General features: G+C 41.0%; 3 protein-coding genes across 3 annotated transcripts; 2 read left to right on the top strand and 1 right to left on the bottom strand.

Moving 5' to 3' along the window:
- Positions 1–516: 516 nt before the first annotated feature.
- On the bottom strand, positions 517–12,719 carry abhd17b (abhydrolase domain containing 17B, depalmitoylase). Its single transcript, XM_053871489.1, has 4 exons — positions 12,308–12,719; positions 9,429–9,905; positions 2,517–2,696; positions 517–1,917 (listed from the first exon to the last, which is right to left on the bottom strand). Exons 2-4 carry the CDS (start codon positions 9,893–9,895, stop codon positions 1,698–1,700), a joined length of 867 nt encoding a protein of 288 aa, XP_053727464.1. The 5' UTR covers positions 9,896–9,905; positions 12,308–12,719; the 3' UTR covers positions 517–1,697.
- A 684-nt stretch (positions 12,720–13,403) lies between these two features.
- c7h9orf85 (chromosome 7 C9orf85 homolog) lies at positions 13,404–15,536 on the top strand. The gene is made up of 4 exons (XM_053871231.1): positions 13,404–13,570; positions 13,706–13,812; positions 13,920–14,033; positions 14,772–15,536. The coding sequence occupies exons 1-4, from the start codon at positions 13,469–13,471 to the stop codon at positions 14,992–14,994; spliced, it is 546 nt and encodes a 181-aa protein (XP_053727206.1). The 5' UTR covers positions 13,404–13,468; the 3' UTR covers positions 14,995–15,536.
- Positions 15,537–17,135: 1,599 nt separating this feature from the next.
- gda (guanine deaminase) lies at positions 17,136–26,593 on the top strand. Its single transcript, XM_053870578.1, has 14 exons — positions 17,136–17,349; positions 17,432–17,520; positions 17,917–18,088; positions 18,186–18,273; positions 22,580–22,685; positions 22,756–22,783; positions 23,510–23,617; positions 23,704–23,811; positions 24,109–24,206; positions 24,333–24,400; positions 24,983–25,129; positions 25,260–25,378; positions 25,457–25,484; positions 25,566–26,593. The coding sequence occupies exons 1-14, from the start codon at positions 17,224–17,226 to the stop codon at positions 25,634–25,636; spliced, it is 1,356 nt and encodes a 451-aa protein (XP_053726553.1). The 5' UTR covers positions 17,136–17,223; the 3' UTR covers positions 25,637–26,593.
- Positions 26,594–27,899: the final 1,306 nt, after the last annotated feature.

Below are 27,899 nucleotides of genomic sequence, written 5' to 3'. Positions count from 1 at the left end.
TTTTTTTATTAATCCTCTTTTAAAGAGGATTAATAAAAAACTATTATCCGTCTAAGAAGCGCTGTATATGTTCAAAAAAAATAATGACTTAATACATTTGGTCTTAATCAGTTCGGTCTTTGAGGAAAAACGTTGGGTTGTTTCCGCAAAACACAAACCAAAACAAGAAGTTGAGGACTGATTTGCGGATTGAGGGTTCAGAGCGACATATTCCTGATTCTTTGAACGTCTCTTCAAGCAACGTGGGTTGATGGGAGGAGCTTAGAATTAATAATCCAACAGCACCGCCTGCTGACGAGTAAGAAAACAGCAGGTGACGTACTCAAACGTTCGAGATGAATGTCATACAATACAAGTTTAAAAAAAAAAAAAGAAAAAGATGAGACGATCGATAAGGCTATGAAAACGGAGAGGACATCGAACTCTCTATGGTTGAACCCAAAACAACTTCTTATATCATTTTAAATAACTGTGAATCCATTATTGGAAAAACACCACGCATCAATTATGTTGGAATATACGATTTTATTCTCTATGAACATTTGAATTTGTTTTGTTTTTCTGACATAATAGTTCCTTCTATGCAGCCCCAAACTTCAGGGTTAACTAAAGCCAATCGGGGAGGGGGCAAAGATGTAAGATACAGTTAGTAAAGGAGACACAGTTAAGATTTGTTACCATTCAAAAACAATAAAAATGACATCCAGTACAAAGATTATTTACAATGACAAAAATTAAGATTTGCAAACAAAAGACCCTGAAGGATCAATTGAACACAATACATTTCTTCCATGAACCGGTTGATAATCACCTGAATGTTTACAGTAGCACCCATAGGTTTAATGGTTTCATCGTCTCTACAGATAGCTGATATTGGACCTCGCAAGACGCCATTTGAGGCAAGTGTTTCTGCAAATATGACAGAGCAACACTCTGCTACTTGACTATGTTCACAATAAGTCGCTAGAGTTCTGTTAGAAATGGTAAAATGATTTGGGCTTTGCAGCATGAAAAGGCAAATCAACAAAAAATAAAAGGACAAAACGATGGTAAGACAATCCGTGATAACATTTTAATATATGGGGACATAGTTAAAAGATAGTTTGGGAAACCAGGGATTTTTATTTTGTTTTGTTTGTTAACAACACTTAACATTGGGCAATGCTGGCACTTCTGAACTAACCATCAGCTCGTCCTGTACAGGTCCTTAGTGACTGCTGATGTGTGCAAATTATGTAAAATAAAAATATATTATAAAGTAAAAAAAAAAAAAATGAGTGACTATTGTGATGAACCATATTGGTCCACAAAGTTAGAACTCAAGTTTGACTGAGGAATCTGGCACACATGAAGAGAAGGCCGTTTCTCAGAACCTGGTGCGTTGATAAAAGGTCCTGGTTTAAGAACTGTGTCCTTCAATTAAAGGCAGCAACAATGTTACGCACACATGCCAGCTAAGCAACAGCTTAGCACGTTGTCTTCCTTCAACAGCATTCACACACAAAAAATGTGCAACGTGATAAAAATGAAGAACAGAACAAAAAACATTTCCAAGGTTTATATTTTTCAAGTTCACAGCTGTTGCATCTGGAGTGGACCGTGTGGATGGGCTTTGGTTTCCCTCCCAACCCCCATATCTCCATAACCGTGATCCAGCTTTCTTCACAGCACCCTATCCACACAGTGATCCATCTCTCCTACAGGTTGACCAGCTCCTGCGCAACAAACTGTTTGAGTCTCTCCAGGTATTGTCCATAGAGCTCGACATCATTATGCCCTGCTCCCTCGACCCACAGCGGCTCCACAGGGCGCTGGCAACGTTCGTACAGGGCTAGGCCATGTGAGAAGTCGATGACCTCATCCTCCGTGCCATGTATCACCAGGACTGGTGATGTCACCTTTGAAATCTTGTCAATGCTGTGGAAAGAGAGGACAAGAGACTCAATGAGCAGCACAACAATAAATGGGGGGCAATGATGTTGAACAAAACAAGCACCAGACGATGTATGAAAACATGGTGGTCCAAATCAAACGGCGCAGAATGTTAAAATAATAATAATTTTCACTTATAGTATATTGCTGAAAAGCAGCATGTTTCTACCCCCTGAAGGTTTCTACCGCCATTTTACGTTCTCTACTGACACCTACAGACAACCCGAATAATAACATTCAGTGAAAGTGAAGGAAAATACCACGCTTTTGAGAAATTATTGGTCTTCTTCACCCCTTTCCCTTTAAAAACAAAACTTCTTTGAGCACCATCAAATTAAAATCACTTTTATACCATCTTCCACAGCAATACAGCAGATATCATACAGATCAACTGAGCTCAAAGTAAAGTAAAAAGGTGATATCATCTATATGAATATGTCATTCTACTTATTACATTTCGAGAATTCCACATCTAAAAGGGGTGAATGCAAACAACGTGATGATGTGTGACAGGATTGTGGGGATGTATTTTTTCCCCCCTGAGTTGCGTCAAGCACATTGAAAACTATGAGGTGACTACTCACTTGGGAAAGGCATCAAAGCAGTAGGTCTTCTTGGTGTCAGGGAATGCCACCCTCATGCCAGAGGTGAGCGGAGAGTGGAGGATGACTGCGGCACTCTCGTAACGTGAAGCCAAGTCAACAGATGGCACGGTGCCAATGCTCTGACCATACACGATCACATGCTCGGGCCGGATGCCATACCTGCAGGAGAGCAACGCATCATTACAGCTACCAGTTCTGAACATACTGCAAATCTGATGATATTTCTTTTTACTTATACAGCAGAAAAAAAAATGTAGCTTGGTAAGCCAGACTCAGAATAACTTCCCAAAAGCCAAGAATTGCATTTCACATGACCACAAGCCCAGCAGTGAAGAAACGGGAAGTGGACTGTATACTCTCCACTAAACACAATGTGTAAAAAAAACCCTATTGAAAAATGCAGATGTAAGGAAAAAAACTGTTTACGGCTTACATGACTAATCAGCACAGGACTAGTGTGATGATCATATCTGCAGTCAGGGAGAAACTACTTATCGGCCAGATTGTAGTTTTTGATTGTAAAAAGTGGATCACTACTTCAGTTTTGTGACTCATGAAGGGAGGAGGCGATCAGGATGACGATAAAACAAAGACATTCCGAATGAAACAGACAAGTGCAAGCAAAGACCGGGCGAAGGGAAGGGAAAAAGAAGACATTCCTAAGAAGATCATGGAGAATATGACCCACTCTTGCGATATGGGAGTCAGCTGATGACCTGAAAACGGAGTTGGAGAACACTGCATCACTGTTTCTTCCGATACGCTTCAGCCACAACTGGCCTAAAAAAAATCTCTGCAGCTAATCCATTGAGATCAGATTCAGTTACAGGTCGGCAGCCTAAGTGAAGTCAAATGTCAAAATCTAGCCAAAATGTGAACACTGTTATCGTAAAAAGAAAATAAGTTGGAGTTTAATAGGCTGGTCCTCTAAGGGACAAAGACAGGAACTTCAGAAGTGTTTACCATCAGCACGTCAGCTGACCGCGCCTGAGTTTTATAAATAGTGGAGAAAATGTGGCGTGAGAAAGTCTCAAGTGTAAAGGATTAATTATGACATTGCAGAATAATAAGACCAAAACAGGAGAATTGACTTGAGTTTGTCCAAAATATCTCTTACACAGTTCATCTAATCCAACAGCAAACCAGTTCAGGGCAAGATATTCCGTTAAAATGATACCTGAGGTCATTATTTTAGCCAACAAAAACAGTTCAATAGATGTTTTTAGAACGTGTGGCTCTAACCATAAGCGCTTGCGTATAAGATCTGAGGTGACACGCTGGATAGTTTGCCATGTTAGCACACACACCGACATACAAACATACTCGCACGTCGCCTGATCATTGGCATTAACCAGAGATCAAAAGTAAACAGATTGGCCTCAGTTCAAATAAAGGGTTTCTTGACTGAATCGTAGTCCTGCTTTGAAAACCAAAAGACATACATGCTAACTAATAGCCTAGCTTGTTTTTTTCCATTCGGCATAAACAAAACATAACGCTCTGCCCTTGTTTATCCATATCAGCGACTCCTTTATCTTGGGCTTATCCGACCATAAACCATTTTGCCATATCAGTGTCACCATCGAAGGTCAGGACAAGGAAATGCTGCGAATCCATCCGTCAGGGTCCCATCTGAAGACGGGACCTGCAGTACATCAAGACCCAGCTCAGGATAGAATTCAGAGGAAGAAGCTACGGAGCATCTTGAGTGACTCGTCATTCACATTATGGGTTGAACTTGTGACCTGTATGCTATAGAAAGCCGCAGCTCCATGGTTACACCCCTCCCCCAGAGCCGCCATCCATTAAATGGTCAGAGAGGATTCCAATTGATTAGGCATCACATCCTCCGTTCTCCACTTTCTGCATTGTGTCGGCTTCTTCTCCCAGTGCTACTGATGGTCTTATAAAAAGGAAACTGTTGGGTAGATATTTTAGGATATCCTGAGCATATGTTTGGGTTATTCAGCCATCTGTGCGACAGCAGGGATTCCTCCACCTGAAGCTTAAATGGTTTGTTCTTTGCATTTTTTCCCGCAGACACTCATTTGGCATTTGGGGGTTTATTATAGCTTGCATTGTAGTAGCAGCATGAGAGCGTGGCCCCAGTTCACCACACGGCCAAGCGCTTTCTACCAATCTTTAAAAGTCATAAACCAGAGGTGCGAGGCTACTGATGTAATCTGAGCACCTTGTCGGAAGGTTTGGATCAGGCAGATGATTGGAAGTCGGTTGCTGGGTTACTGCTCAATATTAGACCAGCAGAATTGACGACTGGCCCGCCTCCATTTCAGAGGGCAAGGAAAACGATGCAGGGCTGTGCTTTGGAGGAACAAACGCACGCACATGCAAACCCACACTGTCCCTGGTCTGAAATCCTTAGTTAGATAATAGAGGCTGTAGACTGCTGACTCACACAACCACTCCCTGCTCAGGTGAAGCGAACCTTGTTCGCTCTGACGAACAAACCTAGGCAGGATTGTTTGAGTTGGTGTGACTTAAAAAAAAAAAAGAAATGTGTTGACAGTGGCCACCACCTGTCTGAGTGAATGAACTTGAAGCAAAGAAACAAGCATCAAATGTTGACAGTAGATTAAGTGTTGTCATCTTAGATAACACTTGTATAATCTGCTTTTTCACTCCAAAGGCCGCTCAGCAAGTTCTTTATTATACTGATGCCAGCAGTTAGCAGGTTATTCAGAGCGCAGTTTTGAGGTAGAAGTCTAATTAGCTATAGTTATTTAAATGTACCGCCACAATAAATGAAAGTGGGTCTGAGGCACCAGCGATTGATCAACTAGAACATGACCTCAGGGTATGACTGTGCCATTCAAAGCTTGAGGTATCTCCGTTTTGCACCCAAGTACATGACATGTTTCTGAGTCATGAACGCGCTGACTAACCATGTGTCAACAGCAAAGATAAAAGCAGTGACTACTACCGAGTAGTGCAGGATGTTTGAGATAGCCAGCACATACAAAAGTCAACAATAACATCAATAACCAGATCGTTACATCGGTCAGGATACGTTGGTTAGCGGCACACTACAGTAGTTAGTGACCTTCAAACAAGGTTATGGGATGGTAAGCAACAACAAAAAAAAAAAAATAAATACGGCCTCTCTGCAGGCATTAATCTCATTCTGAATTGAAACTCTAAGAGGGCGAGAAAACACCAATTAAAGAGCCAATGAGAATAGCAACAACCAGATTAACACAAGACACAATTACAGGACTTTAAAAGCAGCTGGTTTGTAAACAGACAAACACCAGAGCAGCAATTGTTTTTTTAAAGATATTAAAATCTCAATTGGAGGGCCAGTGGTGTGAGCACAAAAAGGCACTAATTTATCCTTTAATTGACTTGAAATGCCTTTTGTAAACCAAAATGAAACATTTTTTTACCAACAATTTGTTTGGTCCTGCTTAACAATCCGATGGTGTCGCAATAACTGAGATAGATAAATTTTTAGCAAAGCAATGCCCATGTTTTAGGTCAAGACCTGTGCAATAGCACGATGACTAGATAATATATATGGGTCATTTTATCTTCTTACAGTCTCAGTTTAATTGATTTATAATCTGCAAGGTCAGAAAATCAGTCTGTTGCCAAATCACGGACAGCTGTTCAAATTACCGGCATATGATTGAAAATGAAATCGCTCATCCATTTATGTCCATGAATGACACTAAAATGTAATTTAATTCTCTTTGTAGGTGAGACACAATGACAGCAGAGTGGACTGATCTTCATATTTTAGCTGTTTATTTAACCACCACTGGTGCCACACAAATCCCATTCACAGCTGTCAAAAAATGAGACGTTTGTCCCATATTCTTTCAACAGCCTGATGTTGGTTGTAGCCCACTTTCATCATTCGACTGCCAGTAAACACTTGGACCAAGAAACACTCAGTGACGCCTTTCTCTCACGATAAAGATCATTTGTCAGTGACGACCCAGAATTGTTATGTGGTTGGCGGTGATGGGGAGCCACAAATAATACATTCTATAACGCTGGAGGAGGGCCGTGAGAAATCAGTTCGAGGGAGGCAAAAGGCCCTTGAGCCAGAATTTTGACAAATTAAGCAGGTATTTTACATCAGAATGTTGTATCACATCAGACCATCATGGCTCATAGGATTCCGAAGCTTTTCTCAAAAGTGAAAAAAGAAAGAAAATGGATATCAAAACAATCATTGCAGTAGTGAAGAGCTTCTTGTGTATTGCGTTGCCCCAGTCTTAAACCCAAAACTATGAGGCACGAGACTGACTGTGTTCCAGGCTTTTTAAATATCTGGCCAATTTTCTGGGGCAGAATTTAAAGGGATTAACTTGGAAAAACCATGTGACACAAAGAGATTGATGTTAAGCCAAGATCTGTCCTGCTGTTGTAGATAAACTGACGATTAGTGTGAGAACAAAACTGTTTTTACATGAGTAGAACAACATTAGGGAAATATGCAAAGTGCAAACAAAGTGGATGTTGTGTTGAAGTACTTTCATTGCTCACACTAGAATCTGCTGCTTCATTGAGAGATTGGTTCACATGTTATTACCTCGTACTTGCTGCTAATGGAGTGTGTTGGGTGAACTATGACTGTCAGTAGATTATCCTGTGGGGTTCCAAACCATCTGAGTTTAAGAAAGGATGGCTGAGATGTCACATTGATGGAATACAGTTGAATGTGATAAAGCAGAGCGGAATTGATGAAGGTAAGGTGACAACTATGTAACTGAAACAAGACTTGAGTGTGGAGGATCTTCGTCACACTCACACAGGAAAAGCAGGTTCCTCTTTACAGAGTGGCTCTTTCCTGTATACGGGAATTTTACGGTCAGGAGCTTCCTGTTTCGCTTGCCCAGCCCCATATTTACAAAGGCTATTTATATATTAAATTGGCTTAAGACGAACAGGTTGGGCACAAGATTTTAACGTCACAGTCAGCGTTTTGTATTGTTTGCATTACAAACAAATCATTACGTCATGATTCCGCTATTCTGACAATGGACCACACACACGCTAAATTTCAAATTCTTCATCCTGCAGAAACCACCTCGAGCTGATTTCTCAGTTAAATACAGAATCACTTCATGTTGAATTTTCTTATTTTAACCCCCTCAAGGCTTGGGGCCAGTGTGAGAGGTGTGAATTTAAGACGCGAGAATTTTTCAAACAAACTACAATTGTATACATTTTTTGTTCTGTATTTACACTATTGGACCATGAGTTTCATGATGAATTTGCCAAACAATACAATAAGTAAAGGCAATGCTGATAAGACAATACTTCGACTTTGTCTCCAGATATATTTATTTACTTTTAAAGTTAAATCACAACTTTAGTTGACCTTAAAGGGAGCTTTTCTAAGAATAAGCCTTGGAGCTCATGCTGCCTTCACCTGCACGGTTTTGACCATAAAATATACATATTTCCAATAGTTTTAGCCTTAGATTGGAAACACATCAAAACACTTTAACAAAAGCCCTTGAGTCAAACTAAAACTAAGTCACGCTGCTAATTGCTAAATACAAATCAGTATTGCTCATTTCATGTTGGTCAATGCCAATTTAAGAGTCTTTTTAAAGATGAAGGCTATGTCCCATTTCTCACCCCAACACTAGCACTTAACACTAGCACTTGGTTTTCAGTGCCCTCTGGCGACTAAGTGAATTGACTTGACTTCCCTAAGAATTGGGACAACACTTCATGACATCATGCGTAAAGACAACGTGTGCCGTGCTGTGTTGTGTTTTGCTTTTGGTGAACCAACGGTGATGAAATGGGCTTCGGCTTTGCCGCTATGTTACGGTGATAGATCTGTTAGAGGTATGACGATGTTAACGTTAGCCTGGATGCTAGCCCACTGTTTGTTCAGAAGAAATAAAATCATACTGATGTACATACATGTTGTATTGTACACGGACACCATTTGGGTCGCATGTGATACAAGAGAAGTAGAGAGGAAGAGTAGTGCTTGTTCCTAAAATGTCCCTGTTGTCCTACCCAATATTGCTTTTAAATAACGTACTTCCTGGGAAACTATCCACACTTCATATTCCCACTTAGTTTCAAGTCAGCTCCGGAGCTCCCTCGGTTTGAAGGGCTCATTTAAGCGGTGAACAGCGAGTGCCCTCTGTCTTAGGAGTATTGGGACACACTTGAACATGAGGGTAAAAAAATCCCGAAAGAAAAATAACTGTCCGTTGCTTGCGGAACTAAAGTCACGCGTTTCAGCCAGACGTAAGAAGAGACGGACCGCTGCTGATTGGAGAGATAGATTTACTGCCCATGATTCTATTGCGTCTTCCGTTCCATTTTTTCTTTTCTTGGGAAGGGGTGAAGCAGGAAGTGGAAGACACTAGGGAGGAGGAAGGACCCTGAATGTGTTATGGTATGAACGACTGAATTAGACCCACCATTTCTTTTTATAAAGAGAAAACAATATCAAGTTGAACATCCATCCTATCACCGCATGCATTTGCACCTCAGTCAAGCCTTTGCATGAAATTATGACCATTATTTTTGAGGAATAGTTACTTATCATGTACCAGATGACTGAATAAATCCATCAACTCACAGTCAAAACTTAAACCTTACATTGTAGATTCTTTCACAAACATGCTTGCAGTCCATTAGCCTGGAAAACAATACTCTATTGTTCCTTACACTGATACGTATCATAGGATATACCACGAGTCTGATGCATGCAATGCAATTCAAACTGGAATCTTCCAGTCACCCAGGAATGTCCAAGGTTGAAGAGATTAAAATGTACTTGAACCACTCTACGAACTTGCAGTAACTAGTTCAGAATCTACTTGCAAGGCTCCCTCAACTATAATAGGTTTATGGTCTCTAGTAAAGCATATACATGCATATTGTTCTTACCGTGACCTTAAGGCCTGCCAAGCAGCATCGACATCAGCATACAAGTTCTTCTCCGATGGCTTCCCAGAACTGGCCCCGTACCCAGAGTAGTCATAAGAGAATACATTGCAGTTGATGCGTGATCCCAGACCAATGTAGAAGCTGCTCATCTGACCCAGATCTACAGCGTTTCCGTGGGAGAATAATAAAGTATAGCGGGCAGTGGGCGAGCAGCGGACGAACATGCAGGCAATCCTGTTCCCTCTGGAAGTGCGGGTCATGAAGCACTCAATGGCTTCCCTCTCGCGTGCAGAGTACTGCCAGTCGGCCCGCTCGGAAAGGTGCAGGGTCCAGCGGCTCCCACTGTCGTCGCTCATGAGACTGTAGGTGGGCTCCGGGGGAAGGAAGGCAAGTTTTGAGGCGATCTTGCTGGGGCACGGAGGACAGCAGAACAGGCAGCATAGCTCACTGAAGGATAGGTGGTTCATCCTCAAAACACTGGGAAAGAAGAGTGAGGAAAAACAAGTTCAATCCATCTCACTGGCTGGACATTGCTTCCCTTTAACACACAGCATGAACACTAATGTCCTGCTTCTTGAAGTAGCAAATTGCATGTTGCACACCAAACTTACCAAATCAACAATTCTTAGAAGCACCAGCAAACTTGCCAACCGGAATGACAGCTTATTAATATATGTGCAATCAAATAAGTATTCAGCCTTCAATACAGTAGTTTAAAAGCATCACTCAATTCCCAGCGGAAGTCACATCCCTCTATACTCATCGCAACTGAAACAGCAACAGAGCAGATTAGTGCAACAATGACCCAAATGCCTTTTTGTAATGGAGATTTTAGGAGACTGGGTGAAACCTAGGTCACAAGCTTTTCAGGGCGCATTTGAGCACACATGAGGAAGCACGATAGAGAGGAACAATGTCAAGTGTCAGTCTCCCACCGCAGCCTTAAGGATTTAACAACCGCTCGGGTTTTGAGAATGTTTCCCCCCCCAATAATCGGCATCCAAATGTGCCTTAACAAGAAACTGACCATGGAACAGCACAAGATTAGTGTATATCTTGGATATAGATAAGGTCACTGTTAACCTACATTTAAAAAGAAAAACCGATACAAATTAGGAAAGCACACTACTCATCATGAAATGGGGACAGAGGACGGAAGCTAGTTTCACACTCACTGGTACTTGGGTGTGACACCGGAGAATGTTTACTGTACAGTATTTGCCATACAGGTGCTGAGAGCCCCTGCACCACTTTGCGAAGCACGTGTATCGAAATTCTAGAGTCCCACAGAATAATTGTATTAATGCTTCACCAAGCATTCTTCAATTTCTGTCACTAAGCCAGTAAAGCTGACGGATTGCATGGAAACTGAGCAATGCTGACTTCAGAGTTCTGCGGAGTGTTCTGCATTTACCTCACTGTGAGCGAGGACACTTTTGAGGAGCTGGAGGACATTCCTCTTCATTTGAGTCTCAATGTCAAAGCAATGCACAGGTTGTCCATTTAAAAAAAGCAAAAGGGATCCACATGCATGACACAATCTTGAACTGTTTAGGAACAGAAATAGTGACATCCAACAAATTCAAATACAGCTGGCATTGCTTTGGTTTATTTGCTATTCTATTAAGACTTGAGAATATGATGTATGATGCACCATGCAAATCCTAAACAAATGTGCCATTTGATATCTTTAAGTCATAACCAGGACTAGGCTCACCACCCTGTATTTGTGTTTATAATAATGTCAAATAGTTAGAAAAATATTGTTTTGAAACAACACTTTTTCCCCAGAATTCTGAAAATAACAATTAGCCACTAAGAAAATTATGACAAAGTACATCAAGTCAAGATGATCTGTCAGTTTGACACTCCACCCTGCTTGCACTCTTAACTCTTAACATTCATTGATCTCTGGTCCATATTCAAAGATGATGGACCCCAAATAATTGAACTCTTATTACCGTCTTATTCTGGAAAGTATCCCATTGATACGACTGAAGTGAATCAAAGAAGAAACACTTTGCATCACAATCCTGTTAAAGACTTCTGATATTGTCAGTATTGGTCTTGTTTTCTTTATAAATATCCTTGTTTTTTTTTTTTTTCCTTGTTTGACTTCATCTTTGGCGCTTTTTGATTGGCACTATGAGCAGGCTTCCTGGTAATATAATTAACCCAAGTTTGTCGATCAAACTGGTTTTAGGGCTATTAGAGGGAGGCACCCAACAACACATCCAAAACAAACACGCAGTTGCCTGGATGTCGTTTAAGGTGGATTCTCCAGCCATCCAGTTCACCCGTTCGCTTTTCAGTTCAGTTCAAACAAGCTTTACAGGCAGCACTACATTACTCCAGAGAGGAGACTCTACTGCGTTCACTTTGTGTCCTCAGTCGAAACCCTTCTTCCACCTGATTAACCACGTGCCTTCTGGCAAATACTAGTTCAAGTCATCATGTGAGATGTTGCTTTTTAAAACAGTGGCTTCCCCTTTGTCGAGCAGGATTGATGACGTTTCATTTGATAAGCTGCTAGTCTTGTTTCAAGCAGGAAGCACAGAGTTATTCACATCTCCAGTGTTTCAACTGTGACAATATAAAAATGTGACAAGTGAGGATTCCCATTTTTTGCGACATATATAATTTAAAATGAGGCAAAACACATGCAAGGGGATTGTTTAATTTGAAAACTGAGAGAATAAAGTACATAAAGTGGCTTTAAATATACCCCCAATGTTGCTTTATATGGAGGGTGAGTGGACCTCTAAGAATGATGCTTATGCAGTAGTGAGATAACATTGGTTTGAGGTTGTAGCCATTGATAGTGATCAGTCAAACAGCTTGAGTTCATGAGAGGAGAGCACATCAGTCAGTTGCATTACCTGGACGCGTTCTCTGTCGGGGGGCTCCTGTGATGGCTGGCAGTGCTCAGGTGTTCCCAACAGGGCAGCGAATTCCGCCTGCGCTTGTTATGCAGTCTTGTTATGTTGAAGTTACCTTCGGTTTGCTCTGTTCCTGTCGGGTTTTCTCTTCGGTCCACAGCTGTGCGGTAACGCCAACTAACCGCGTCGTCCTTCCGTCCAGACAGCCTCCGAAACTGTCGGTTCGCCCGCCCCTGCTCGGTTTTCCTAACATATGGTCGTGAATGATAACGAGGTCGAATAGGGGAAACGAGCTAATTTGTACAGCGGCATTAAATTAACTCATTAACGAGGGAATCCACCAGTGAGCGCTGCGGCGAACAGCCAGGCGGTTGTCAGCACTTGACTCAGAAACACCAGCGCTCTCGGTGAGAAAATTGCACAGCTTGTTGACAGGGGGCTTTGACTGACAGGTGAATAGACCAATCATAGACATGGCTATAACGCAAACAACCAACCACGCAGAAGCTGGTTGTTTTAGAGGCGGTTCATTCCATTGCAAGGAGTGGTTGTTGCTGATTTGAGTGATGTGAACAATTGGCCAATCAGAGATTACTATTCGTGTGTTTTTAGCCCAATCGACACAGCTGTAGGCGTTAGCAATGGCAGTGGTCATTGTTTCAATTATTATTATTATTGTTATTGTGGCAGGACAAAACGGTCCGGAGTCGCTGGTTGAGAACGTGATGTTTTTTATTGTCTCTCGGGCCACAACACTCAAACACGTTTCCCCGCACAGCCTCTATATATACCCTCGGTCAGGACCCTACCCATCATACCTCTGGGTGAGAGGCCACACCTACCGAGTGCCCACCACATTGTTATTATTATTATTATTATTCATAGCAGTAGCAGTAGTAGTAGTAATAATAATAATAATAATATTAAATGAACTAGTTGGGTGAAAAAGAGATGTAATTTTGACGCATGTTTTAAATATTTACCCGTTTGCAAAAAAAAGTATTATTATGATGTATGAATCTGAATTATGTTTGTTTTACGAGCAAAGCGTAAACTGTAACCGGAAGTGGTTGAAGTGTTTCCGGGTTGGCGATCGCCTCATCAGGCATGGAAGTCTTGTGTGATGGTTTGTTTTGACACGTGATTTTTGTTTCAGTTAAAATGAGCTCCCAAAAAGGCAATGTGTCAAGGTCCCGTGGCCAAAAGCATCAGAACTCGGTAGCTTTCAAAAACGACAAGTATGGAGCGACTGTGCAACTGAAGGTTAGTCGGATTTCTGTTTGTACGGTCGATGGTGCGTTAGCCTATTGCATATTCTCCTAACATCCTCCTGTTATCAAAACAAACATGTTGCAAATGTTTTCCGGAGTGTATATTTCAATCAGATTTTTCTTGTAGAAGGCGATTTCGAAGGTCCACGACGGCCTCTGTCAACGCTGCAAAAGTGTTGTCGAGTGGAAAGTCAAATACAACAAATACAAACCACTGACCCAAGCTAAAAAATGGTTAGTCACCCACCTAACATGCTTCAAAACATTTAAAAACCAGTTGCTTTTTGAATTATCAAGAGCTCGTGTTGGTTGAATGACGATCTTGTTGCCGTCTCTTCCAGTGTCAAGTGCTCACAGAAGAGTGTGAAGGATGCGTACCACGTGATTTGCAGGCCCTGTTCATTGCAGCTGGAGATTTGCTGCAAGTGTGGAGAGAAGAAGGATATTGTTATCTCGTAAGTTCCAGGTTCAGGTTCACTCGGGCTCCATCCTTCCCTTGCCCGTGAACTAGTCCTCAAACGAACTCCACCACAATTTTTTTATTATAATCCAAGACAAATCAGAACCACGGCCTCAGACTGACCCCAGCTGTTACCCCTACCACCAAAAAGATAGAGATAGATACAGTGGTACCTCGATTTTTGAACGTCCTGGAATTCGAACAAATTTTTGCTTCAGATTTTGAACGACAATCCAGAACTTTAACGCCCCCGAAAAAAGCCGGAAAAACACATAACGTGCACGGACCGATCAGTTGACCCACGATGCGCTTTATTATTGTGTATAACGCAGCCTCTGTATGCAGACGTGTCCCGTTAGCTACATTTACTGGCTGTTTTTACTTCATGTTGAGATGTAAAACCTTTCCTGTCTCCACACTGGACCGTGGTAGAGTGTCACAGGGGAGGTGCTCCTCGACACCTCCATGGCTGGAGCGCACACTCCAGGGTTTGATGTCCTGTTGTGGGCTGGAGCTGGGACAGGGATGAGGCGAGTCTAGGACAGAGCGTGACTTGGTTTATGACTTTGTCACAGCCAAACTGCTGTGTCTGGAACGGATTGTGGTCGACAATCGAGGTACCACTGTATATACGAGAACACCTCCATCTTGTGGACGATGTGTTTATTGCACCTGAATAACTAACTGAAGTAGATCAATAATGTCGTCACTGTTTTTTTCTTTTTGCCAACAGAATAAAATCTGATCAAGACAATCCAGAAGAGGACCAACAGAAATGCAAAAGACCCCACAGGAAGAAGGATGGGCTCGACCGTGATGAAGATGATGAGGATGATTTCAATTGTGACGACTTCAGTGAACCGGAGGAAGAGGAAGATGATGCTGAGCATTCTAAAAATGGACCCAACATTTCTGCAGCAACTCTCAGCGTGTCCGAACTTGACATCAAGAGTTGAACCTTGGCCATCACCACGCGGTTCTCTTTTCTGTCAGCTCTACTTCCTTTGACTCGGTGTGTTTTGTCATATGAATGTGACTTGTCATGAGGCATTGACCATCTAATCCACATGCAGAGTATTGCTAGGATGGTGCATTAGTCATTGATATCATGAGCATAACCTTTGGTTGGATAACTGTCGTCAGACTGCACCGATTGATTGGCCTCAGACAAACTAAAAAATGATTGCATAACAACAACATGACAAAGGCTCTAATGTTCCATTCTCAGTCAATTAAATCGGGCGTAAATGCAGATTATGATGTTTAGTCATAAGCTTATAAAGTTTTAAGTGAAACAACAAAAAAGATTTGAATGCCAGAATTTATCTGAGGAATATATGAGTGGTCTATACAAGGTCTTCATAAAGTATCTTAACCATTTAAAAAATGTTGTTCCGTTGTACTCTGTGGTTGTCAAGGTCTTTAACCACATTGCTGAAGGAAGGCGACACATAAAGTCAGAAAATAGCTATGTAATAAAATGTTTCTTACAGTGTCACTACTGTTGCTGGGGTTGTGTTAAAAACTTCAGCCATTTTTTACTATTTACAACACGAAAGTGCCTAAACATTCATTATAAAGTGGAAAAGTTGGTTTTAAATCTATGTTAATAACAGTGCAGTTGCACATCACTTTTTTTTTTCACTTAAATTGCAAAAGCCAAGGTTATAAAACGGACATCAGAATGTGGGTATTCGTCATATCATTGCAAGTATATTGTGGATTCCAGCTTGAAGCAACTCTGAGTCAGTTACCAGCAACCAGACGTTTGCTGGTAACTGACTCAGAGTTGCTGGATAGTAGTCACATGTCCATTACATCTCAGTGGTGTCCCCCACCTCTTGCTGCAGGTAGCTGGAGACTAATCCCACATGACCTCATTCAATCAATTCCACAGTGACTAGTAGCCCTCGCTCTCATCAAGACTTTTTCCATTTTGGAATCATCTCATATCCACGTCACAGAACCCAAGTTGCCGATGTGCAACTTGAAAGTGCTGTACATTCTTTTTATGACCAGCATCACTCATTGTTGCCTCATGTAGCTCAGCCACCTGGGACAATACAGAGAACATCGTGTACCACCCTGACATCTGCAGTGCAGATCCTGGAAAAGGTCCAAATGGTGGTGGACTGCAAAGGAGAGGTTTGAGTCTTAAATGTCAACTGTCCTCGGTTTGGCTCCTCTGGTGTAACTTCTTGAGACAGATATAAACAAGTGGGCGTCTCATTTGGCAGTTTTTTTTAAGTAAAATACAAAAATCAAGGCTACGAGTGGAGCCAGGGCCACGTGAACCCATAGAAGAGACGACCTGCTCCTGTCATTCTAGTCGCACGTGGACCATCACGTGAACTTTTGGTTGACTATTAATAGTCTCACTGCTCAGCTGTGTTTTTTCTCATTATGTTTACATGCATTCCTAAATGCTCCTGTCTACCATTTCAGCATGTTGGAACCTGATTCTACTTTGTTCCAGTTGTACAGTTTACTATGTCTTGTAATTATATGGAAGAGAACCAGGCGTGTCTATTGTGGACATGTGCTTATGCTCCGCTCACTGAAGTTGATATCAGCTCTGAACCCCTTGCACTTTTGAGTGCTTGGTTCTATAGTTACAGTTATCAGCTTAGCGTAATCAGATCATATTTAGACAGTGATTATATTTATATATCATATCATATATAGGAATGTTCAAATACAAACAACTTTAGTGATGACTGTTTATAGTCTGCAGGTGTGAGTCTGCATAAATGGGCCTTGTGGCTACCTTTCCAGGGTGTCCCCAGTCTCTTGCCCTGTGCAGTCCGAACAGTCCCACCCCTGCTACCCATTACAGGAAGCAGTGGAAGGAAGCTATAGAATAAATACCTGCCATATTTAAGGCGCCATTAGAGGGTGAAACAAATGCATGCCATGTAAATATAGTCCAAACTCCAATTTACTGTAATTACGTTTCTTTTGTCTGCCATGTTTAGATACTCTGTCTCACTTACTGTGCACCTGCAGAGAGCAAAACACGCTCCAAGGTGCGTTACTCAAACTCTCTGTTCTCAATAGGCGCTCACACCCAGAGTTTCCCTGAGCTCTGATTGGCTGTGGATGTGGCATCGTCTGCGACTGCGCGGTCGCTGCGGACTTAAGTCACAGCACCGCTCCTGCCGCAGCTCACAGCTGAGAAGAAAAGGATGGCCAAGTCCGGCGCCGCACCGACCAAAGTGCTCGTCTTCCGGGGCACATTCATTCATGCCACCCCGTCAACTGCAGTGCAGATCCTGGAAGACTCCCTGCTGGGGGTGGACGCCGAAGGAAAGGTTTGAATCCCAAATGTTTTACTTTAAATGAGGAGCTCCTAGTTGTGGCATCTCTGGTGAGAATGAATTCTTATTGTTCTAGATAGCCTTCATTGAAGGAAACGAGAAGTTGGACCGCCTTTCACAATCATTCGGATTCTCCCCCTCTGATGTCATTCGACTAGATAAACAGTAAGTAATAATTTTTTATTGTTCAACTACGAAGACAATCTGATTTAATTCTAATTGTTATTAACTAGATTTCCATTTATTCGATGGGTAATGCTTTGATGTCTTTTTTTATAAAGAGTTCTAGAAAACAAATTACATAAAACATATTTTAAACATGTCAAGTATTTTTTAGACTGAAATTTGTTGCAATATTCTGTTTTTATTCAAGTAGACTAATGTCCAAGGTCACGACACTAGTACATCATAAATAACACTCTAAAGACTTCGCCTCCTACATATTTCTCTATCGAAAAAAAGTCCTGAATAAAATATTCTACTTGCATGCACTTGATGCACTTATGCCTCAGTTACAGTAAAGCTTCTATCATGTATTCAACTGTTGCATGGTACTTGCAGTGAGTTCTTCATGCCAGGGATGGTGGACACACACATCCACGCGTCTCAATACAGTTACGCCGGCACTGCCCTGGACCTGCCCCTCCTTCAGTGGCTCAACACCTACACCTTCCCTGTGGAGTCAGGCTTCGAGGACCTGAAAGTGGCGAATTCAGTCTACACTCAAGTGGTGGTGAGTTAAAAGGCGTTTCAGAAGTTCAAACAAGACAAACTGGAAAGTGGAAATTCAATCGGTACTAATCCTGCCATTCTATCCTGGTGTTTCTCAGAAAAGAACCTTGAAATATGGAACGACCACAGCGTGCTACTTCGCCACAATACACACTGATGCATCTCTGCTGTTGGGCCAGATCGCAAGTAAGATGAATAATAAAGATTTGTTGTCCCACCATTCCGAACTGCAGTGTGTATAACGTGACATCAAAGATACACAACCCCACTTCATCAAGTTAAAATGCTAGAGTTGCATGATTTTGGTGGGTTTTTATGTCGTCTCCCGGCGGCACACGACTCTGATGGTATGAGGTTTTGAAGGTCAAAAGCTAGGAGTCCTTCTTGACCACTCAGGAACATTATGCTAAATAAGTAAACCCCAGTGTTGAGAGCTCATTGACAACACGGAGCACTAATATCTTCCAGAGTCATGTTTACTTTTCGCCACTGTGTCTTCTATGTGATACCATAATATGGTATGGTTTCTTTGAGCTTGAATTTGGATCCTTCTGGGGCGTAACGCACGTTCGATGGGCGCATCCTTGGGTGACATTGTCGCAGCCTGTTTCAAGTGGCATTGTGTTCTATTTCACACAGAACTCTGATGAAGCACTTCTGAAAGCAACAGGAGTTTTATTTGCAGTCTGATGCTAAATGCATGTGTCACAGCTGACATGAGGAACATTGAATGGCTTGAAGTGTGAGATCTACGATGATTTTTTTAACGCAAATTATGTCATTCAAGGCAGCTGTCGAAGCTCCTCGGTGGTGTGTTTAACTGTTCTCTCTGTCTCCCTTTCACTTCAAAGCATTAGTTAATAATGTATGCAAAGATAAACGTTGAATAGAACATGAGCAGTGTACCATTATTACCACTAAAAAGCAGCTTGAATTCACTTTCAATCACAAAAGTTAGAGCTTTTGTGACTGGGTCAGTGGGTTGTCTGTTAGAACACTTGTGTGTTGTGCTGTTTTAATTATTTATAGATGCTGTCCCGCGTTTGTTTTTCTTTTCTTTCTATAATCATCAACATAAGTTCGAAGGGTTCCAATTATCCATATAAAACCTGACAGTACTTTTTTAAGAAGGAACAAGTTAGAAAATAAACGTTCTAATTTACATGAATCAAAATAGATTTTTAAAAATATACTTTTTAAAATGCTTTCGTTTTCATAATGTAATGAAAGTGCGTCAATCTGAATAATTTCCTAGTTTTCTCCGGACTGTACAACGCCTGGTGAGAACAAGATCTTTTTGATGGGCGGGGCTTGTGTGTATAATGTTCCAAAGTGGTCCAATATCATTCCAAGCAACAAATACATCGGCAGGAAATGTCCTCTTTTAAGAGTTCATGTTGACAGATGGTTGTCTGAAAGTTAATCTTTTATGAATTTAATAAACAACACCGTTTCTCAGGATCCTATCTGCCGAAACTGGAAATACGCCTCTGTAAATATTAATCGAATGTGACTTCATAAACGCTGGCTTTCTCAGTTTCCATCGACTTACTGCTCATATATTTCTTAAGTGAATAATAAACGCAGCGTGCCGCTGCCATTACCCACAGATACACCGGCTGCTACTGGAATTCTGTCTGTTCGACCAATATTAGTCTTGACACTGCTTTGCCCCTTCATCCATTCAATATATTAAGTTTAAGCCATTGACATAACGTGGTTTCTAACCTACTGGATAATATCAAGTTCACTTTTCTGAGTAGAATGAACTGCATATACTTAAATTAAATATAAATACTTCAGCTATTCATGAATGCTTTATGTCCTCAAATGCTTTGAGTTCAACAAGCTAGCCAGGTTTTACAGTGCAAAGATATTGAATTACAAAAGCAATGTTGACGACACAACAAGTCAAACCTGTCACCTAAGACTCATGTAGATATGGTTCTTCGAGTTGTGTGTATTCTTCAACCCATCTGTCTATCATGGCGGCATCTTGTTATGTAATCTCATGAACATGAACGCAAGTAGTAAGCCATATGAGAACTGACTTGGCAGCTGCACTACATATTTGTGCAACACTTCAGGTCACTGATCCCTCAACTTTGTCCCCATGACAACATGACGCCTATTTGTAAGGTTGTTTAATCACTGCGTTACACATACGCATTGTCATGTTTGTATTTAAACACAAACAAAAAAATACAGTGTCATCTACCGTTTGGAGTTGTTGGTGTTTGCGTGTAGAAATAATATTCCTGCCACTCGCCTGACTGGACGTTACTGTCACAGTGACACGGAGATGTGTCAAAGTCCACCTGCTGATCGTGTAAATCAGAGATATGGGACCTGGTCTGAACTCTGACAATATGCACCAACTATTTACAGAAAAGTGCAGTCACTTTGGATCTGTTTACTGAAGCTAGTAAAGTGCAGCAAACACAAAGTAAAGGTTCTGAAAATCACAAGCCCCCCCACTATTGTTATCATTACAAGACAATCCTTGTGTTGAGTCATATATAGGAAATAGGGTAAATGGCACAAAGCAATCTTGGATTAAAGAGAAGAAAGTTCAAGTTACAGAAAAAAATATTGACACATTCCACAGCTACAGACAAACAAAATATGCACACATTTACTCCTCTCCCTCCCGCATTATCTTTGTTTGTCAGGTTTTAAGTGGAAGTGTGTCTAAAAATTCTGCAAAAAAAAAAAGTTATAGTGAAGCTTTCTTTCATATCCAAGTGAGAAAATGGGGATTATGCTCAGTCATTATCTTGACACGGATTGATGGTATCAGAAGTTACTATCACAAGCTAAGTCCCTGGCAATGTCGCAGCAAAAATGTGTCAATGGAAAGCTCTCTTTGTTTTCTTGTATGTTAAAGTGTTTTTTTTTTTTCTTTTATATATTTTTTCTGTAATCATTCAAATTAAATTCTGAGTCATATCGCAATGATTTAACGAAAATACCCTCGTGTGTTGCGGAAAAAACCTGAATATCAAAAGTGCACCTTAAAATCCAGAATTGTTTAGGATTATACAAATTTAAATACTGTGGCCACTAGCTAGCATCACCATTTCTGACTATGTTTACGGAAAAAAAAATGCTGATCTAGGTATCAGAATTTATCTTTGTGTTCTGGTTTCTAACTTGAAACCTGAGAACACATTTTTCTGTTCCATCTTGGATTATGAAACAGACACTTTGTGTTTGTGGGAAAACCTTCCGGCAGGTATTTCATTTTCCAGTTGACATCATGTGAATTTGTTATCTACCAGGCTTCAGAAGACATTGCTGGTTTCCGAAGTAGGCATGCTCTTGCAAATGAAATAGCTGTTGGCACGACAATGTTGGGTATATTCCTTTAGTTTAGTGTGAATCCAGCCATTTGAGCCAAGACACGACGCACCTGTCAGCCAAGATAAACCCTCATCAGAATAGCTTATTGACTTTTTTTCTTTTGGCACGCTCACCTTTTGGGGTGAGGGTGGGAAACGCTCTGCTTTGCCATGTCAATTATTAGATCTTGATATCAGTCATCCAGCATTGGCATTGCTCTTTGACTGCAGGGTTCATTCTGACAAGTGAATGAACGCAAATATATGAGATTCCCACACTTGAATGAACCGTTTTGCCAAATGACTGGCTTTTGCTAGGACAAGATGAACTCAGTCAACTGTATATGACATGATCACACCCTGAATTGAAGACTCTTGATACTGTATCGACACGCCGTGGCACGACACTCACAATTTTAGGGGCTGATGGCAGACGGGAAACTTGTGGATCTTATGGTTCTGTTTTCAGGTGTTGGTGGAATGAGGTGTGAATGTAGGAGTGGCCGGGTGTTTTACTAATTTACTGTGATGAAGAGCTGAACACACAAGGAGGCATGTTTAGAGAAAGTAGATGGTCAGGGTAGTTCAAAATCAATTCCATTTGAAACATTATAAATCACAAATGCAAAGTTTGAGAGCATTTCAGAAATATCAATACAAAATCTGTTACAACTCAAATAATAATAGCACAAGTTCATGTGTAGGAACCACAGAAATAAATGAAGTAACAAAGATGAGACTGTATCAAGAGTGGCAAGTACTGTAGGTCGTGATTTATAGCTGTTATTCACAGGATGTCATGTGATCTGAAACAAACTTGTGATTTAAAATGTCCGCACACTGCTTCTTTTCATTTTTTGAGTTTGAATTTGCGCAGTCAAAACTAAGCAACTTAAATGTGTTATGTCTGTGACGTTGATTTTTTTTTGTTCTGTGTGTTCTTCAGATCTTACACTCTTGCAAAACCTTCAAAAACTTACAACACAATTTCAGAAATACGTTTTGAGTATATTATGCAACAGATTGCAAAATTGGCCTGTGAAATCTCGGGGGATGATTCATCATTGTATGCTCCACAGGCTTCGCCACATCCAGTTACTACATGTTGTAGTGCAGTCTGTGTTAAACATATCTGTGATGGCACTTCACAGATCATTTTGGACAGCGCGCCCTCATCGGCAAGGTTTGCATGGACCGGAACAATGCAGTGAAACATTACAAAGAGACAATGCAGGGCTCCAAAGATGAAACGCTTCGGTCGGTATGAACTGTTCAGGAATGATTCGATTTTTAAGTCAGATGTTAATGATTCCTTTGCCTTGTTAAGGTTCATTGCTGAGCTGTTGGATAAAAAGGTGAGCTCCTTCATGATGAATGAATGCTGTTACAGTAAATGTTTTGGTGAGATAAGACAATATCCCAGATGAACTTTGACCTTCCCTCCCCGCCGTAAAAACACTGGTGAAAATGTATATACCAGTATATGTATTAAAAGGGGTTTGTTTTTATCCTTAAAATGTATTTTCAATATTTCAGCTACACAACGTTGACAATTGAAATTTCGCAATTAAGAAATATCTTTAGTATCTTAAAAAATGAGATTAATATTGAATATTTCTGCTCGATGAGTTTATCATTTATCATTTTGAATCATATCATCAGAGATTCAATGATATTTGTATGCGGCTGGGAGAGCACATTCACATTCTTAATGTAAACTTCACGTTTCTGGAGATATGAAGGTTATTGTTTTACACTTTCACTATATCACACAACATTCTCATTTTGTTGTGTCTTTGTCCTTTACCTAAGCTCCCATTCCATGTCTTGATTATTATTTTGGAAGGTTTTTTTGCTTTCTTTTTATCATTTTGTTGTGGTCAGGATTAGAGTCAAGTGTGGTTCGGCACTGCAAAGTGGTGAGAGACAGAGGTTAGGCCTGATTTCACACGTCCAGTTCCAGAGCCTTCTGTTATTTCCTTTTGGAGGTTCAGCATCAGATTAATTGCTCTCCTCACAACAAGGTCCCTGGAGAAATCTATCATCATGAGTTGATGTCTTGGTTGCTTTTTCCCGCCCAGTATCCTCTGGTGAAGCCTGTGGTGACGCCCCGATTCGCTCTCTCCTGCTCCAGTGCTCTTCTGGGACAACTGGGAGCAATTGCCAAGAATAATAACCTGCACATCCAGGTGAGCCCACCGTAGCAACTGTCCTGGCAACGGAGGGGTGTTGGCATGCAGAATTGTTCCTTTTTTTCATGGATGTTTTTGTCCAGAGCCATATCAGTGAAACAGTAGAGGAAGTGAAGCTGGTGAAGGAGCTGTTCCCTGATTCTGAGTCTTACACTGACGTTTACCGAAAGCACAACCTGCTGACAGACAAGGTGAGAAAAAAGTTTCAGCGCTGAAACTGATTTTTTTTTTTTTGCCATGTGACCCAAAGTAGTGTTGGACTCTTGTTGCCTATTCTTCTTTAGACATCTTTAGAAAAACAGTGCACGGTAATAAAAAAGAAAGACAGGAAGAAAGAAATAACAGCATGGGCAGCCATACCATAGCAACGTGTCCCTTCCTATAACCCACTTTTTCTTTTCCAATGTTGTCTTTGACGATTTCCCGCCAGGGTGTGGCTCACACCATAGTGATATAAAGCATATATAACTTTCTGATTGTGTGTGCAGACAGTGATGGCCCACGGATGTCACCTTAGCGATGAAGAGCTGACAGTGTTCAGAGAAACTGGAGCGTCCCTGTCTCACTGCCCCAACTCAAACATTTCGTAAGTCCTCATTCAACCAGTTCAGTCCAGTGGTGCTTGGGCAACGTCAGACTGGTGTCTCAAATTGTTTGGAGTTTTTCTCGTTCTTCAAAAAAAAAAAGACTTATTTTTGTTTTATCTGTCTAGATTGTGCAGTGGACTGCTGGATGTTCGGAATGTCCTGAACCACAAGGTGAAGCTGGGACTGGGAACAGGTACAACCCAAATCATTGTCATTGTCACCTTCTTCCATTTTTTTAGTTGTTGGAGAGTCAAACTGAAAAAGAATACAGAAGAACAAATGAATCAATATATACTTTCCCACACATATTAATAACCGAAAAAGATATAAATACCTAGAAAGAGCCAGGGTCCAGAGGGCACATTGAAATCCAAGACTACATCAGGAAGATGGCCTTGAATGATGAAGTGAGACAGCAGGAACCTGATGAGGGTGATGAGTGAGGAGGAGGAGATGATGTGGTGGTGGTGATACCAGCTGACGCCAACATCAGGAAGAAGGAACACAAGAAAGTATCAGGGGTTAAAAGAACAGCTGGAACAGATGTGGAAGGTAAAGGCTACCGTGGTCCCCAGGGTAATAGGAGCACTCGGGCGGTGACCCTCGAACTAGGAGAGTGGCTCCAACAGGAACAAGATCTGGAGCCTCTGTCCAGATAAGCACCGTATTTATTTTTGTTAACGTTGTCTTTTGTCATGAGTCACAGTGTTTTACTTTGTTGTATCACTGTGACTGGATTCCAGTCAGTCCTGATCGTGCCGCGCTTTTGTTGCAGACGTGGCGGGTGGTTATTCCTCGTCCATGCTGGACGCTGTGAGAAGAACTTTGGACACGTCAAAGTGTTTGACCATCCAGAATCAGGATTATGACACTCTCACCTTCGAGGAAGCATTTCGGCTGGCGACGCTTGGCGGCAGCCAAGGTGAGAAGCAACGGAGATAGTTCATCATTTATGGATGACTGGGAGACCAGAAATGTTGCAGACAAAACTCTTGTCCTATCTCATGTGTGTCTGATCAAAGTGTTTATGTTGTTCGCTTCTTTGTGTCCAGCGCTGTCTCTGGATGACCAAATCGGAAATTTCGAAGTGGGAAAAGACTTTGACGCCCTGAGAGTGAACGCTGCTGTTCCCAATGGGCCCATTGATTTATTCAAGGAGGAGGATCCCAAGGTAAACACCATCCGTTCCAATATTCATATTCATATTTGGAAACTCTCTGGATGACTGTGTATCGTTCCTTTTTTCCAGATCATTTTGGAGAAGTTCTTGAATTTGGGTGAGTAAACAAAACAATTCAAATAAATAAAATAATTTTCATTTTGCATTTCATCTTACGTTGTTTCTATTATTCCTGCAGGGGATGATCGGAATATCGTAGAAGTTTACGTTGCTGGGAAGAAGGTTGTTCCATTCGCAGACCACAATTGAACGTCCTCGAGCTCGGGTTGTTGTTTGTGACATGTATTTGTCTAGTGCAGGTCAAGTTCTACCTAAGTATGTGTGACTCAGAATGAATTGGACATGAACAGTCCAATTATCCAGGCTTTCATGGTATATGCTGGAAAATAGGTATCACAGTTTCTCTTATCATTTTTCACTAAGTGGCCTTCATGTTTTTTTACTGGTTCGTGTGGCTGGTCCTTTTTCAAAAGGGGTGTATAGATGAAAACCACTGGTGATCATGTTTCAGTGATGTGTGTGGAGATCAAAGAATCCCATAAAAAATGCCACAAAATAGGGAGCAGTAATTTTGTAGTTTTGTTGATGCTATGAATTTTAAACTGAGGCTGGTGCAGTGCTTTCATTGGAGGAGCTTCAGTCAGGCCCTGACTGTTTCTCTCTGTGCCTCTTATGATAGTCTTTATTGAGCTTACCTACTGTCTCTGGAGAAGGACAGACTACTGTCACTCTTGATTTCAACTTTATGATCTGAGTTTCCAGTCCTGATCCGACAAAGACGCGTGTGGCCCAATTGCCTGAAGTGACGCATGATTCTGTTTGCTATACACTCCACGCGAGAGTCTGAAGGTTGCATCAAAAAGACACATGTGATAACATTACGCCAACAATTATGTCCAGCGTGACATGTGTGGTTAATGATACAAAAACAGTTAGTGTTTTGGTAGATGAAGGGGATCAGATCCAAACAGTACAGAAGTTACTGACTGCCACAGGTTTTTAACCCTGCTATAGGCATTTCGTCCTCAATTGATTTTATTATTACACCTTAAAATGTATTTATGAATCCTCAATGTGTTGATGATATGTCATTATCATGAACATGTGGAACTAATATTGTTTTTTTTCTTTTTGCGACCGTGGCTCATTGTGCAGTTCACTTGGTTAGGACCATGAAAATTATGTATACCAAATAAAAAGCTAATTCAACACAAGACCCATTGTATTCCTGTTTGGTTTTTGTTTTTTTATTAAATCAATGTCACTGTCATTCCACTGTGAAGACTGGTTGACAGCTTGAACAATGAAGCATGTGGACTGGACAGAAGATAAGGGTTGGAAGAGCCATGTGGCCTTGACATGCAGTATGTCTCACCCTTGTAAATGGAAAGGACCAACTCAGCACCTGTAGTTGCTACGTGGAGCAACTGGACAAGGACTGTGTCACGCAGATCTATTATAACTAGATTCATAATAACTACTGGTGACAGTAGTTGACATGACAGGAACATGGAACACCTGTGTCTTGTAGAGGTATAGCTTGCCATAGAAATGTTGTTTAGGCAATGAGGGCTGTTGTCAGCAGCTGCTAAATCTTCAACATAACTGTGGCAACACATGAGACAGACAAATAGACAAACAAACAGCGTTGAATACACCACCTCCTTGGCGCAGATAAGTATGGATAGACGCTGCTGGACGGAATTAATCTTTGCCAGTTATGATGCATGTTATTAATAGCTGTGTGCAAAATGAGGGAATACTGAAAAATTGAGGGAATACCAAAGGAAATAACACACTATTCACAAACACATGGGATGGTGACTCATCATGATGATAAATATTTTGCAATGGAGAGTCTTTTGTCAAATGACAGGAAATGTCTGGAGCGGAAAACTATGCGGCAAAATGACTCCGTCATGCTGGGAGCATTAAACAAGTCAACTTAATAGTAATAATAATAATAATAATAATAATAATAATAATAATAATAATAATAATAATAATAATAATAATAAATCGACGTACATTTTAGCCTGACAGAAAACCACCATGGAAATTTGCAATGCCTTCGGCAGATCTCTCTATATGCCACAATAAAAATAAAAATAAAAATGAAACAAGACAAGATAAAAACAAGATAAGCAACAATTGTGCTGGAAAATGAAACAGATCGCCTCAGTAAATACAGCATAGTTGACTTCCATTTTGATATCTTTGAAAAACAACAAAACCACAGCATGTCACCTCTAACAACAGCACAGTCATGCTGAATTTATATCATTTTATTCTTAAAATGACATACAAAATGCATCGAAACACTGTTTGCTTCCCTCAGGCTCTTGCCCATACAGTAGTAGCATAAAACGAAAATACATGGGGTACAAAAAAATAAACGCAAAGAGACACAATTTAATGTATACAGTAAAAGACGGGTTCATGACAGAACCATTGTGGCTTAACTGATCTGTACCCCGATACACTAGATGGCGGTATAAGCTGCCGATCCAAC

This window comes from Synchiropus splendidus, chromosome 7 (assembly GCF_027744825.2).
Source record: "Synchiropus splendidus isolate RoL2022-P1 chromosome 7, RoL_Sspl_1.0, whole genome shotgun sequence".
Taxonomy (NCBI): Eukaryota; Metazoa; Chordata; class Actinopteri; order Syngnathiformes; family Callionymidae; genus Synchiropus; species Synchiropus splendidus.
Note: the sequence above shows the minus strand (reverse complement) of the source record. Positions and strands in the feature narration are given on the sequence as shown.

Coding starts and splice junctions, on each gene's coding strand:
- gda (XM_053870578.1), top strand. CDS start 17,224: ATGGCCAAGTCCGGCGCCGCACCGACCAAAGTGCTCGTCTTCCGGGGC. Junction 18,274..22,579: donor GCTGTTGGGCCAGATCGCAA/GTAAGATGAATA, acceptor GGCACTTCACAG/ATCATTTTGGACAGCGCGCC. Junction 23,812..24,108: donor ACAACCTGCTGACAGACAAG/GTGAGAAAAAAG, acceptor TTGTGTGTGCAG/ACAGTGATGGCCCACGGATG.
- c7h9orf85 (XM_053871231.1), top strand. CDS start 13,469: ATGAGCTCCCAAAAAGGCAATGTGTCAAGGTCCCGTGGCCAAAAGCAT. Junction 13,571..13,705: donor GAGCGACTGTGCAACTGAAG/GTTAGTCGGATT, acceptor TTTTTCTTGTAG/AAGGCGATTTCGAAGGTCCA. Junction 14,034..14,771: donor AAGAAGGATATTGTTATCTC/GTAAGTTCCAGG, acceptor TTTTGCCAACAG/AATAAAATCTGATCAAGACA.
- abhd17b (XM_053871489.1), bottom strand. CDS start 9,895: ATGAACCACCTATCCTTCAGTGAGCTATGCTGCCTGTTCTGCTGTCCT. Junction 2,697..9,428: donor TGGCAGGCCTTAAGGTCACG/GTAAGAACAATA, acceptor GCTCTCCTGCAG/GTATGGCATCCGGCCCGAGC. Junction 1,918..2,516: donor TGCTTTGATGCCTTTCCCAA/GTGAGTAGTCAC, acceptor CTCTTTCCACAG/CATTGACAAGATTTCAAAGG.